Source organism: Notechis scutatus, chromosome 4 (genome assembly GCF_049901735.1).
Source record: "Notechis scutatus isolate UNSWTSFEM ecotype Mainland chromosome 4, rNotScu1.2, whole genome shotgun sequence".
Lineage (NCBI taxonomy): Eukaryota > Metazoa > Chordata > Lepidosauria > Squamata > Elapidae > Notechis > Notechis scutatus.
This window is the reverse complement of record NC_142012.1, coordinates 121,005,972-121,020,381: the sequence shown is the minus strand read 5'-3', so window position 1 is coordinate 121,020,381 and position 14,410 is coordinate 121,005,972. Positions and strand designations below refer to the sequence as shown.

Sequence of the window (14,410 nt, the reverse complement as noted above, 5' to 3'; positions counted from 1 at the left end):
AATAGATTCTTATTCATTTATTTTATAACCTGCTTTTTCTTCAGGAATTGAAGGCTTCGTACATAGTATGGCGTTCTTCCATTTTTGCCTGCATCAGCAATTGTATAAAGTTGGTTGGGTTTACAGTTCCTAGCTCAAAATGATGCATTGGGTTTGTATTCCTGAGGTGGGGTTTTCCCCAGTTCTAACCCAATATTTGACCATTGTCTTACCATCCACTTCTGTGGTTTTTCATATTTTAGTCACTGATAATCCCACATACATCCCACAATATCTTAAAAGGCCAAAGTGAATGTTAATAACTATTATGATTTCTGGCATTTAGCAGTGTTAAGATTGAGACAACAAATCAACCTTTCAGTGTTTAAAATTTTACCTTCATGAACAAATTGATCAAATGTATACAGAAAAGAAAGATCTTAAACACTAAGAGAAATTAGAGCAGATTTTACAAATAAAATATTTTGCCAACTTAGTGTGGCTTTTGTCTAGCAGCCACACTTACAAATGAGACGCAAAGGAAAAAGGAGATTTTTTTTCTCTTTCACCTGAACAGGACATAATGTTTATTTGTAGGCAAGTGTTTCAGACCGATTTGAAAGATACTGTTAGTCCTTGACTTACGACTATAATCGAGTCCAGAATTATGGCAGTAAGGTGATTGTGCCCAATTTTACAACCTTTTTGTGGCAGTTGTTAAGCAAATGCAGCTGTTAAGCAAACATGTCAGTCATTAAGCAAACCCATTCTAGCCCATGAGCATTTATTTTGCTGGAAACCAGAAATAAATACCAATTTCTGGTAAAAATAATAATAATGGTAGAACACAGTCGCATGGCTGCAAGACACTACAAACAGTTGTAAATGTGGGCTGGTTGCTGGACATCCAGAATGAGGTCTATGACCGCAGGGAGAGCCCAGCCATCAAAATTTCAAACCCAAATAATAAGTAACTCTGAGGAGGTCTGTAGTAACTTTGAATAGTTGCTAAGCAATCAGTCATAAATCAAGGGCCAAATGTACGTGTTTGTCAATTAGCGTATTTTCTGAATTTATACATTGATGAATAACTTCCTGTTCAATTGGACAGATAAATCATCTCTCCCCACCCCAATATTATTTAGTACCAGACTGTTAAACTGTAATCTTATATAAGATTATGTCTTACTGAGCTTCATAGGCCTTATTTCCGATAAGACAGCACCAATTGATTTGTATTACATGTGACATAATTCATTTGAAAGCTATCAGCTATATATTTTCTGAGAGTTTAATCAAAGTATAAAATCAATTCTTGGATGCTTTCCAGCATAGCTGGATTAAGTGCTCAAAATTATTTTCGTGAAGCTTGTAGGACAGCTATTGAGTAGATGCAGGTAGTCCTCGACTTATGGCCACAATCGAGCTCAACGTTTCTATTGCTATGTGAGGCAGTTGTTAAGTGAGTTTTGCACCATTTTACAATTTTTCTTGCCACAGTTGTTAAGTGAGCAACATGGTTGTTAGGTGAATCTGGCTTCCTCATTGATTTTGCTTCTCAGAATGTTGCAAAAAAGTGATGATCACATGACCCTGGGACAGTGCAACCATCATAAATACATGCCAGTTGCCAAGCATCTGAATTTTGATCAGGTGACCATGGGGATGCTGCAACAGTCATAAGTGTGAAAAATGGTCATAAGTCACTTTTTTCAGTGCCATTGTAAATTTGAATGGTCACTAAACAAATGGTTGTAAGTTGAGGACTACCTGCATTAGGTAGCTAGGAAGGCTGTTTCCTGGCTATCGGGATTAGAGCAGTTTCCTGTTACATTTTTGGCCCACTTATGGAGGCGGCTGTAGAGAGGGTAGCCATTATTCTCCCGATAGATATAAACTCCAGTAATGGCCTCCCATTGTGACCTGGGCTGAACATTTTTCACATTATATGCTTGGACCAGTTCCTGGTCCTCTTTATCTAAATGTACAAAGCCAAAGAAATTTTTGACGTTGTTGGCAGCCACAATCTTGGAATGTACCTCAGCAGTCCGTTGGAACAGCCTAGCTTCACTAGAGCGGTATTGGTTCCAGTAGGCCTCTTGGCGGTAGCTAAGTGGTGAGCAGCAATGTTTTAGGCATTTGGTGATGAACACAAGAACTGCAACTGCCCCAATAAGCATCCATCCAAAGAGCTGAAGGAGAAAGAAGATAGAACACGGCTTGGATTAGTTTGATTTTTAACAGGTTCAATTTTTAAAAAGCCTATCTTTATTTTATTTCTTTGAAGTCAAAATTGGACTTTAAAGTATAATTGAAACTCTATTCAAATTCAGTTACATTTGTAAGGGGATAATGGTGAAAGCAATAAGTATAGTAGAATTTCATTTTTTTCCACATTGACACTGGTTAATAACTGCAAGGTTTGCGTTTAACTGGTAGTTGAGGATTTTTATGGATTAAATATCTGAAAATAATCAGTTTTGTTGGAGTGGACTTCCATGCAACCAATGGATTCCACTGTTTCCTGAGCACTCTTGTACTTGCTCTGAAGGTTACTAAGTTTTAGGAGATATTCTTACAAACTGCATTAAAAACATTTGATAAAATAAAAATGTTCTTGCAATGAAGAATAAGATCTACCAAACTATCCTGTTTAAGCAGGCTTTTGCAAGGGTACTGCTATGGAAGATTTTTACCGTTATTCTTTGGTTTTTACTGTACAATGGGCCAACATTCATTTTGCATTTTTTTTAATTCAAGTTTTTATTTTATAGCATATAAAAACTCCAATTTCAATTGAATATTGTCTTGTCTGGGTACAAATAGTTTTAGAAAATAATTAATAAAAATGTTTACAACTATATTCATTACATTGATATTAATGATAGTGTTAGTCATAATAACAACAATATTATTACTTCTTGAATTTTGATGACTTGTTTGTAGCATGCCATGTTCTTAATCTGAATTAGTGAGTATTGCAGTTCATGTTTGGATTTTGCTTTATGATATTTTTATAATACAGTCATATCTCGGCTCGCAACTGCTTTAAAACTTGTCAAATTTGGTATTTGACGCATTTTGAGGCAGAAATCTTATCCCACTGTTCATCTTTCACCCTATAGTCAACATGCAAAGAAGAATTGACTGATGCTGGCTGCCTCATGACTTGCTATTTCTTCTGGCCGAAATAGTGGGTTATGGGTTAAGTCACATGGTTTTCTCCATACTTGTTGGTTTTAGTATTCGGCATGTCTTCCAGAATGAATTACTGATAATGACCGAGGTACCACTGTATATGTATAATATACATACATTATATATATAATATACATACATATATAATATATATAATTTTATATATGCTTGTGTGTGTGTGTGTTTGTGTGTGAATAAATTAATATTTTATATGAATAAATAAATTACCTGTGACTCATATCTTAATCGTCTTATAACTTCATCTTTAAAATGTGTCATGTTGGCTGGCTGATCTTTACAAGGAAACCTGGCCAGAATATCTGGTCCATAGCCTGGTGGAAAATGATCCAGGGAAGTGGGATCAATGAATTCACTTAAGGCACAGACATAGGCTTCTCCACGAAGCAGTGAGATCACTGACCATGTGACAGGAGCCACTGCAGCTCTTCCCATGACAGATCCAAAGATCAAGAAATTAGCTGCTGCAGAAAAGTTCTTGGTTCCTCTCTTGTGACACTCAGCCACTAAGTTCCAAGTGTGGTTGTTCCAGATTACACCAATCACGAACAAGGCCAGTGCAGGTACTCCTATGGCAGCCAGACCGTAGATGTAATTCCGAGTTGGGGAACATGGACAGTGGAATGCAACCACCGAGAACAGTTCCTGGCTTCCAACTGTACCCAGAGCCACCAAGCCATTGAAAATCATCACATCTTTACTTTTAAAGAAGAGTGAAAGAAAGCGGAAATTTTCAGTAATAAGAGCAGCCATTTTATTTGGGTTCAATCGGAGCTTTTAGTATTTTGATGCAGAAGAGATGTCTATAGACATTCTTGGTCTTCTCACCTCTTCATCTACTGTAAAAACAGAACCATCACTAACAATTGTGCATTTAAAAGTGTACGCTTGTCAAAGATCACTAGGCATCCACATATATTTCAACTATATATATTTTAAAGTAAACAGCCTATGAACCTTGTATTATAAAATAATGCATCCAGTTTACAATTCCTGCAAGTAATATCTTTCAGCACAGTTCTTCTCACGTATTATTTATCATAAAAACAGCTAAAATTTTCGGAAAGAAATTTGTAAATATTAATTATAAAAGAATTTATGCAACTTCAATATACAATATTCACTCTATTTCAAATGGTTACATGTTTTATTACATAGAGCCCCACTAAAAGTATTTATTCCCCATTCACATACTGAGAATGTATTAACAACAACAACAACAACAATAAACCATCCTGCAGCAATATTTGTAACACCACCAAACATCCAGATTTGCCTAACCCAGGTCCTTGGTAAAGATTTGATAGGTAGACAAAAATGCCAAACCCAGTCTGAACATCTGGCTGACTATGCGATTAATAATAATAAAATAAAATAAAATAAATATAATAATAATAATAATAATAATAATAATAATAATAATAATAATAATAATAATAATAAGCTACTTTTGTCAGGTTTCCAAGTGATGAAACCCTCCCCCCATTATCAGCACAGAGAAAGAAAGAAAAGGAATAAATGATTAGAATATCAGGCTAAATAAAAGGGCTACACATGTCAATTTCAGGCTTGACAGCTTTCATCTATTCTTCCATTCCCTCCCATTTTCTCTCAGCTGGCTGGTTGTCCACCTTCATTTTCCATCTTATAAAAGAACAATCAGGTGTGCCTTACCTTTTCCATGAATTTGCTGCTATTTATATAGTGATCCTGGAATTGTCTGAAGTTTTCGATGAAGAAATATCATTTTTGTGGGTTGAAGAAACAGTGCTTTTAATCTTGGATTCTGACTATTCTGTTCTGGACTCTCATTTTTTCATGACCTTACAACTATGATATCAGCATTAAGTCATTAACATGAATTTGCTGTATTTATGTGAATAATCTGGGCTGAGTTTATAACATTTGATGAATTACAGGAAGTAAATAGTTACTGTCTGACTAACTTGAATCAAGGGGAGTAACAAGGACAACTTGAATTTATCACCTTTGGTGACATGGCTCAGTAGCTGATGTCTACAGTCACTTTGTAATGTGTATAAGGTATCACTGAATGTCCTATACTGACAGCATGACTAATGAGGTATTTTTATGACACAAAAAAAGTCAAGGGAAGGAATCATAGCTAGTGACTTCTATGTATAACACAAAATTTATTCCTTGCATTTCAGATCTTAAAATTGCAAACTGGTGAAAAATTAACTGCCTGGAATGGGCTGTTTGATTATATCTTAGCTCAGGAAAAATTTCCTTCCTTCCTTCCTTCCTTCCTTCCTTCCTTCCTTCCTTGCTTGCTTCCTTCCTTGTGATGGAACTTTTGGGGGGAAGAGTTGAGTTATTATTGAGTTATTCTCCAAAGCACCTGAGGGTAGGACAAGAAGCAATGGGTGGAAACTAATCAAAGAGAGAAGCAACCTAGAACTAAGAAGATATTTCCTGACATTTACAACAGTTAATAAGTGGAACAACTTGCCTCCAGAAGTTGTAAATGCTTCAACACTGGAAGTTTTAAAGAAGAGATTGGATAACCATTTGTCTGAAATGCTATAGGGTTTCCTGCCTAAGCATGGACTAAACCTCCAAGGTCCCTTCTAACTTTGTTATTCCATTCTATTAATTTTTGAACTAAGTGAAATTGATAATATTTTCATTACTTTCCCCCTATTCTAAGTGAGAAAAATGGTAGCATCACCGTGCTGTTTCTTTTTTTAGTCGGGTTAGGGATGTACAGGATTGGAAGGTGTCAAGTACAAGGATGAGTCAAGGGAAGGGAGTTCATGCCAAAAAATATTATCAATAGAAATCACAAGCCCTCAAAAATGGACCCAATAGGAAAGAAAGAAAGAAAGAAAGAAAGAAAGAAAGAAAGAAAGAAAGAAAGAAAGAAAGAAAGAAAGAAAGAAAGAAAGAAAGAAAGAAAGAAAGAAAGAAAGGTGTTTTCTTTCACTCAGCAGAAGGAAAGTGTAAGAAGCAGGGTAGCCATCAACGGAAGCCACAGTAAGTGTAGTATGGGCAGAAAACCAGGCCATCCCCAATGCTAATTTGAAGAAAAAATCCAGAATTCCAGAAGGGGGTTTCCTGAGCTGACTTCATTTAAATTGAGCAGCTTAAGACTGCCTGAAGAAAAGCCCTGGGTTATTAAAGGTGTGTGTGTAAGTCCTCCAAACTGGTAGGGCAGCTAGAGGTATGATGAATTTAGATTGGTCGAAGGGCCCAATACATTCTTTGTCACCAGTGATCAGTAACTGTTCCATCAGGTTGGATGTCTTTCCATATACATCTTTCTCTTCCCAACATCTGTCCTTTTTCCTAGAAAATAAGGTCAAGCAGGTACATGTATGAAAAAGGCAGACTCCCTCAGAGGAAGGAATGGAGATTTTTTGGGGGAGCTCTGAAAAATGTTGGGGAACAGTGACTCAGATGTTTGTTGGAGAGATAGCTTTAGTTGTTTCTTTAAAAAGATTTTTAAAATTAAGTATCATTATAAAATAAAATAAGAAAAAAACAAAAGTAAGAAAACTAAGACAAAGGAAGGGAAAGTGGAAAGAAAGGGAAAAAAGTGTTGACTTCCAATTTTCTTCAGTGTAGTAAACTATAAAAAGAGAAGTAGTTTAAGTTGTATGATCAGCCTGTCCTTTTGAAAATGATATGCTGCAAAATGACAAGTAGTTTCCAAAGGAAATCATCCTAGAGAACAGGAATGCCTGTATAAATATTGAAAAATACAAGCTATTCTACCATTAATATATTCTTCAGTATGAGAATTATTTTAGCTCTGGCTGTGATTGCTGCATCTTGAATGTAATCCTCCAATTCAAACTGGATTTTAAATACTTTACCGATACACTTAATAGAACTGCTTCAATTGTACGGTTTAACTTTTATCTTTTATGCCAGATTTGTAAAAATGTTCCATGTATTCCTCTTTTCTGCTCCCTATTTTTTAGCAATAAAAAGATTCTCCTGGTTTGTTTTACTGTTATTTTGTACAAAAGCACTGCAAGATACTGAATTGCAAGTACCTTATGTTCATTCAGCTTATATATCTTCAGCAAAATATTCCTAATGCTTTATTTGCTTGATCTTAATGTAAGACAGGATATAAGACTGGCTGGAGTTTCCACTCCTTTCTTCTCTATTGGCAAGCTTTCTGTTTTTTCAAGAAAGCCATTTTTTTTGGCTTTTTTTTAGCATGTTATTTTTAACTGTTCAAGAGCAAGTTCCTGCCTTTTTTAGCTGGAGTCTTTTACATTGTTCTCTTTTGAAACAACTATAATATAGTACATTTGAAGGAATTTAGCCCATCAAATAGCATCTCAGCTTTCTTTCAACTCATCCTCTCTTCTGGAAGCAGCAAGGAAATTAATTTTAAAACACCATTTTCCTATTTTGGAATGTGTTGTATTGGAAAGAATTATATTCACTGTCTCCAAGAGCCTAACTAAAATTGTGACTTGTATCTGCTCAGGAATGCCTGCTTAGCATTAGCTGAAATTGCCAGAAGAAAAGTTTGCTACGTACATGTTTCTTTGGACCCTGGGAAGCCTTCCACACACCACTGCGTATCCATGATCAGCAAGCTTTGTTTAAGCCATCCTGGAGTAATGCTTACATTCAAAACATACACTATTTACTAGGCTTGCTTCTCCATTTAAATATTTAAGTGAATCATGTTATGTAAACGATTAAACATATGTAAATATGTATATTACAGACACTTCAAAGTGCACTCTTGCCAAAGAGAAGGAACAATTAAATAACATATAAATTGTAAACCAAAGATAAAACAAGAAAACTTATTACCTATCTGCAGAAGGAAAAGCTCTTGCTGTTTTATTTTCATTACAAATGTAATGGAGCAGAATCAAACTAGCTTCAAAATAAACTTTCAATCTATCAGATGTGAATGTTGGCAGGATTAAGCTAGGACAGATTATTTAGTATGAATGAAAAGGATATGTACAGTGTATTGAGGCATTATGGTGAAGCAATATACAGAAGCTTCCATTAGCAAAGAATTATCTTCTTTAGCTATGCAACTTATGGTGATAAAGCCTTTGGTTTCCCAACTCATTTTATTATTAGCACCTGGAGCATCTTTTCCACATGCATTAGGACTCCAATGTATTAACTCTGCAAGAGTACATGCTGACTAGGAATTCTGGAGATTGAAGTCCTAGACCTAGGAGGTCTGGAGGGGTTTGGGAAGGACAGTCTGGAGGATTCTTGTTCATAGTTGTACAATCAGCCTGAACTGTCTACATTTTCTTTTTCTGAGCAGCAACCCTGATGGAGCAGATAATATTAAATAATCAGGCTTCTTTCAAATGTGGGTACCTCATAATATTGCTCCATTGAATTTATTATCCTTGGTTGAAATTGTTCTCCTACCAGTGTTGCTAGATAATATCTTCAGTTATTATCTAACCATTAAGGGCTGTAATCTATTTACCAGTTTATGTACCTGCAATCTTGTACTTGAAATTCAGTATAAACAGTCATAATAATTTATAGAGACAAACTCCTTTCTACACATTAATATATATGCTTGAGTCACGTTCTCTTGAGGCTCAAGGGCTGAACCCAGATCAGTTCTCTTTTAGGCAATACTTTCACTTTTGTTGCCTTAAATTTCTAATAAATGTGGGGGGGAGGGAAGGGAGTGAAAAGAGTAGATCCATTATCCGTATCTCTACCCACATCCACATTTGTTCCTTGTTCATTGCAGTGGAATCACTACAATAATTAGTAACGTCAGTTAGGACACAAATGCCAAGAAAAGCACATGCTAGGCATCTTACATATCATCCTAGTGCAATAGAGCCCCACCCTTAGACTAATGCCTAAAAGTTAGAAACTAGCTAAAATTAAAACCAAAACAAAACCAAACAAAAATTCTACCCTGTCCATGATTCTAAGTTGCAGATTTGAAAATATTTCATTTTCATCATTTTAAAGCTGAACAACATCACCACTGTAATATACTAAGTAAATGGATTTAATACTTTATTACTGCTAAAAAAAATAAAAGCTTTGTTAACTCTTGGTGGTTTGAAAAAAAGAGAATCTGATCTATTTCTGGCATCCGATAGCTCCCCAAACTAATTTCTGCCTAAAATAAAGCTAACACCATATTAGGGTGAAATACGTTCTCTTCAAAAATACGTTCTCTGGTTTGTATTATAAACTGGTACACTTATTTCTCTGTTGCTTCTTATGTTTTTACTGTAATTGTAAAAGGTCTTGCTTTTTCTAAAACTGAAATGAAACCTGATGAAAAATAATCTTTTATCACTTACTTCAGGGCCTGGCTAAAGCAATGTCCGGGGCTTCTCTAGTGACCATGTAGATTCTGAATTTATTCCAGGTTTATCCGGCTGTCTGCCATTTGAGCTGGGCATTGGGATCAGAGGCAAAAATTACTGTTGTCTGAAGACGGGTTAAAAAGAGCGAGTGTGTTGATTTCTAGCAGTTTCCTTTTGGTCGGAAAAGGCCTTTTTTTCATTTGAGAGGGGAGGAGAAAGATTTCAGTCAGGGTGGAGATTATACATGCAGAGAAGGAGTGGAAAAAAGAGGCTTGCTTCGTTCTGTTGCTTTTTGAGGAGAAAAGTAGGAAAATTATTGGAAAAAATGAAACATTCCACCACTAAACTAAGATGATTCATAAGCAGAAGAAGGAATTTCATCCTTCAGCTGCCACAGGCTACTCAGTTAACAAATTGGAATATCCTCTGGTTTTCTAAATAATGTTTGATCAAGAATGGATTTTGAAGTGCCTCCCTCCTCTCTCTCTCTCTCTTTGTGTGTGTGTAGACAACATTGTTTAGCTACTCCCTTAGGAACCAATTATGTTCTCAATCAGTTAGTTGTGACATTTGGTCACTGGGAATCTACTACATCATGCCACTTTTTGAGGCACAACTCTCTCTGGCAAGCTAATTAAAACAAAATGCAGCCATCAGACTGAAGAAGTTGTGAACATTTGTTCTACAAAACCTATAGCAGATTGTTATAGGAGAAACTGCATACAAATAAAGAGACTGTTAGACGCTGTTCCTGTTGATAGCTGATTGTATTAGACACACCTCTGACAATGCCAATTCCCCTCTGGTCTTCACAGTTTGTCTTTATTTCATCCCTACTCAATAAGTGAGTTAGTCATAGATCATCATTATATTACAACACAGAATATTTTCCCCTGAAGCCAATATTATTAAGATGTGCAAAATCTGCAAAGCTTTATTTTGCAGGTGAGGTTGTGGGGGATATGCCCTGATGGGACCATAGATACATTTCGAGAGTCTTGGAAGATACCATCTCCTCTTTGCTCACTAAGCATTGTCCATCACACACACACACACACACACACACACACACACACACACACACACATATATCCTTCCCATCTCCAATTTTATCAAGAAATGCTATTAAACTCGAAGGGGATTCTTTTTTGGTGTGGACAATTTTCTTCCAACCAGTTGAAATGCCAATGTGATGTCAAAACTCATTTTTGGCTAATTTAGATAAGAACCTTGCATAAAAGATTAGCAGATGGTTAATTACTTCATTTATCAATATTGTTATTGTTAAGCAAAGAAAGAGGCACTTCTGGAGTTGACCATTTTGGGTATAATGCAGTTAAATGTCAGGTGGTTGTATGCAAGATGCTATTTGCTACTTTAACTCAAGCAGCAAAATGTTCTGAACCGACTCTGTTTTAACCATTTCCCCACATGTAATCATGAATATCAATTTTCCATTTGTAATAATAAAAGCAGATAGAGACTTGTCCAATAATTGCATTTAACTTCTATTTATCATCACCACAGCTTTGCCATTACAGGGTTTTTAAAATTTATACAGGAAGAGATTCCTGGTTTCAGCATGATTGCAGACAGCTGAAGTAACATATAACCGTTTAAAAATAAAGTCCCAGAGGTTTGTATTATGCTAGCTGTCACCACAAAAAGAAAAAGAGAGAGCAAGAGATAACAACCCTTAGACAGTGGCTGCCATGGTTATGTGGCTATAACATCGCAAATAGCCAACATCTGCTATGATATTTGTGTCAGCAATTAATAAAGAGTCAGGAGAATGTTTAATATCAAGCAACTTTTATTGACAATGTTCCTCTAATTTTTTTTATCAAGAAATGCTATTTAATTCAAAGGATTTTTGTTGTTGTTGTTGTTAGAAAGTTGCTAGAGAGAGTTAGCAGAAATTGCGGTAGTATACATTGGAAACAGACTACAGAGAGAAAAAGAAGGAAAGAAAAAAGATGAAAAACAGAGGTTTTTTGTATGTGAGCTAATTTTGCAGCCCATACATGATATCCCTGATATATAGTTGATAGAGGTTCCTGGAAGTATAAGTTAGGCTTGTGATTAATGCTTTACTTTCCTTATTTTACTGTGCTTATTACCTTTATTTTGTTGAAATAAAACAATTTTAAAATGCATTTGTATGATGAAGATATAGTTTTCCCATCCCCTTTTTTAGAATTTAAAACTATTTAAAACTATTTTAGAAAGTGAGGCAGGAAACTGTGACAGCTGGTGTCGGAGTTCACATGCTAACCCATAAAACAATATGTGAATAGATAAAATAGATTCTCTCTCTCTCTCTCTCCTCCCTCCCTCCCTCCCTCCCTCTCCCTCCCTCCCTCCCTCTCTCCCCTCTCTCTCCCTCCCTCTCTCCCTCCCTCCCTCCCCCTCCATATATATATATATATATATATATACACACACACACACACACACACACACACACACACACACACACAATATATATATATATATATATATATATATATATATATATATATATATATATATATATATATATATATATATATATATATATATAGGTCTAGGTGTGTTCGGGTCTTTTCCCGTGTAAGATTAAGAGTATCTTGGCGACGTTTCGGTGAGGTCCCACTCACCATCCTCAGGCTAGTGCTTTCGGCTTCGTGCCAGTGCAAGCAGTGAAAATAATTCTGTATCTTCTGGCTGTACCTTTTTTCTTAAGCACGAGGAACCAAATTTTCTATATAATGAAATGTACATTTTTAAAAATGCAATTATACCTGTCATCGATAAAGAAAACATTGATTATTTGGATGATGAAGAAGAAGGTGATGATGTTATCCATTCAGACATGTCCGAGTCTTGGCAATTCTATGGGCCAGCTTAGAAATTAATCATCACCTTCATTATGATTGCCATAAACCCACAAAGCCAAAAGCACCAGCCTGAGGATGGCGAGTGGGACCTGGCCAAAACGTCGCCAAGATACTCTTAATCTTACATGGGAAAAGTTCTGAACACACCTAGACCTACATACCTGTACCCGTGAAAATCTACGAATATATATATGCATTTTTTTTAAAGGTATAAAAAACTGCTGGTCTTCTTCTTTTTGGAGGGGCAGGGGTTGATTACCTTTTTTTTCCAAATAGAGAATGGTTATGATAAGCTTTTGCAGATTCAAAACTCAATGCATTTACTAACGTGATAAGTGAAATTAAATGGCCATGTAATGAGTGATTACATCCTCATGTTGATTCAACCCCCTTGCAAAACTTGTTATACTGTATAGTAATTCATGAGTTCATTAGGAACACAATGGATGCGTGCTTCTGTATCTATGATTGGATGATTCTGCTCAGGATGGGAACTACAACAGGAATGAAAGGAAGCTAAAAAATAGCACTCTTAAAAAATAAACCCTAGGGGTTATTTACTGGATTTTTCAGTTATATTTCAGTTAAACTGATGGATACCGCAGATAGTCCTTGACTTTCAATCACAATTGACCCAACATTTCTGTTGCTAAGTGGAACAGTTGTTAAGTGAGCTTTGCCCCATTTTATGACTTCCTTGCTGCAGTTGTTAAGTGCAGTTAAGTTAGTAATACAGTTATTAAGTGAATCTGGATTCTGCATTGACTTTGCTTGTCAGAAGATCATAAAAAGTGATCACATGACCCCAGGGCACTGCAATCGTCATAAGTATGGATCAGTTGCCAAGCATTTGAATTTTGATCATGTGAGCATGTATATGCCACAATGGTTGGTAAATGTGAAAAACAATCAAGTCACTTTTTTCAGTGCTGTTGTAACTCCAAACAGACACCTGCCTTCAATCGATGACCTGTATACTGCACGAGCCAAAAACAGGGCTGTGAAAATATTTACAAACCCCTCACTTCCTGGACATAAACTTTCAACTCCTACTCTCAAAACGGTGCTATAGAGCACTGCATACCAGAACAACTAGACACAAGGACAGTTTTTCCCCGAATGCCATCACTCTGCCAAACAAATAATTCCCTCAACACTGTTCAACTATTACAAAGTCTGCACTACTATTACTGTTAAACTTCTCATCACTCCTTATCACCCATCCCCTCCCACTTGTGACTGTAGGACTGTAACTTTGTTGCTTGTATCCATATGATTTATATTGACTGTTTCCTAGTATGATTTGATTGTTGATTGTACCCTATGACTATCATTAAGTGTTGTACGTTATGATTCTTGATTCTTAACGAATGTACCTTTTCTTTATGTATACTGAGAGTATTTACACCAAGACAAATTCCTTGTGTGTCCAATCACACTTGGCCAATAAAGTATTCTTTCTTTCTTTCTTTCTTTCTTTCTTTCTTTCTTTCTTTCTTTCTTTCTTTCTTTCTTTCTTTCTTTCTTTCTTTCTTTCTTTCTTTCTTTCTTTCTTTCTTTCTTTCTTTCTTTCTTTCTTTCTTTCTTTCTTTCATCTATCTATCTATCTATCTATCTATCTATCTATCTATCTATCTATCAATCATCTGTTGTAAGTTGAGGACTACCTATATCTCTAAGAGAAATTGGTATCAATAAAATTTCCTTCAGTGTTTTTTTTTCTCTCTTACATAATTACAAACCTGGGTTTATGGCAATTGTAATGAAGGTGATGATTAATTTCTAAGCTGGTCCATAGAATTGCCAAAACTTGGACATGTCTGAATGGATAACATCATCACCTTCTTCTTCATCATCCAAATAATCAACGTTTTCTTTATGGATGACAGGTATAATTGCATTTTTAAAAATGTACATTTCATTATATAGAAAATTTGGTTTCTCACGCTTAAGAAAAAAGGTACAGCCAGAAGATACATAATTATTTTCACTTGGTAGAAAATATTAATAATAGAAACAAACCATTAACAA

General features: G+C 35.6%; 1 protein-coding gene across 2 annotated transcripts; it reads right to left on the bottom strand.

Moving 5' to 3' along the window:
* Positions 1-355: 355 nt before the first annotated feature.
* CALHM2 (calcium homeostasis modulator family member 2) lies at positions 356-9,759 on the bottom strand. 2 transcript variants are annotated; one of them, XM_026667525.2, is made up of 3 exons: positions 9,495-9,759; positions 3,406-4,034; positions 356-2,171 (listed from the first exon to the last, which is right to left on the bottom strand). In XM_026667525.2, exons 2-3 carry the CDS (start codon positions 3,946-3,948, stop codon positions 1,755-1,757), a joined length of 960 nt encoding a protein of 319 aa, XP_026523310.1. In that variant the 5' UTR covers positions 3,949-4,034; positions 9,495-9,759; the 3' UTR covers positions 356-1,754. The 2 variants fall into 2 exon arrangements, with proteins under 2 accessions (XP_026523310.1, XP_087820739.1); XM_087964613.1 differs by having other exon boundaries at positions 3,406-4,031; positions 9,495-9,582.
* Between the last annotated feature and the right edge of the window lie 4,651 nt (positions 9,760-14,410).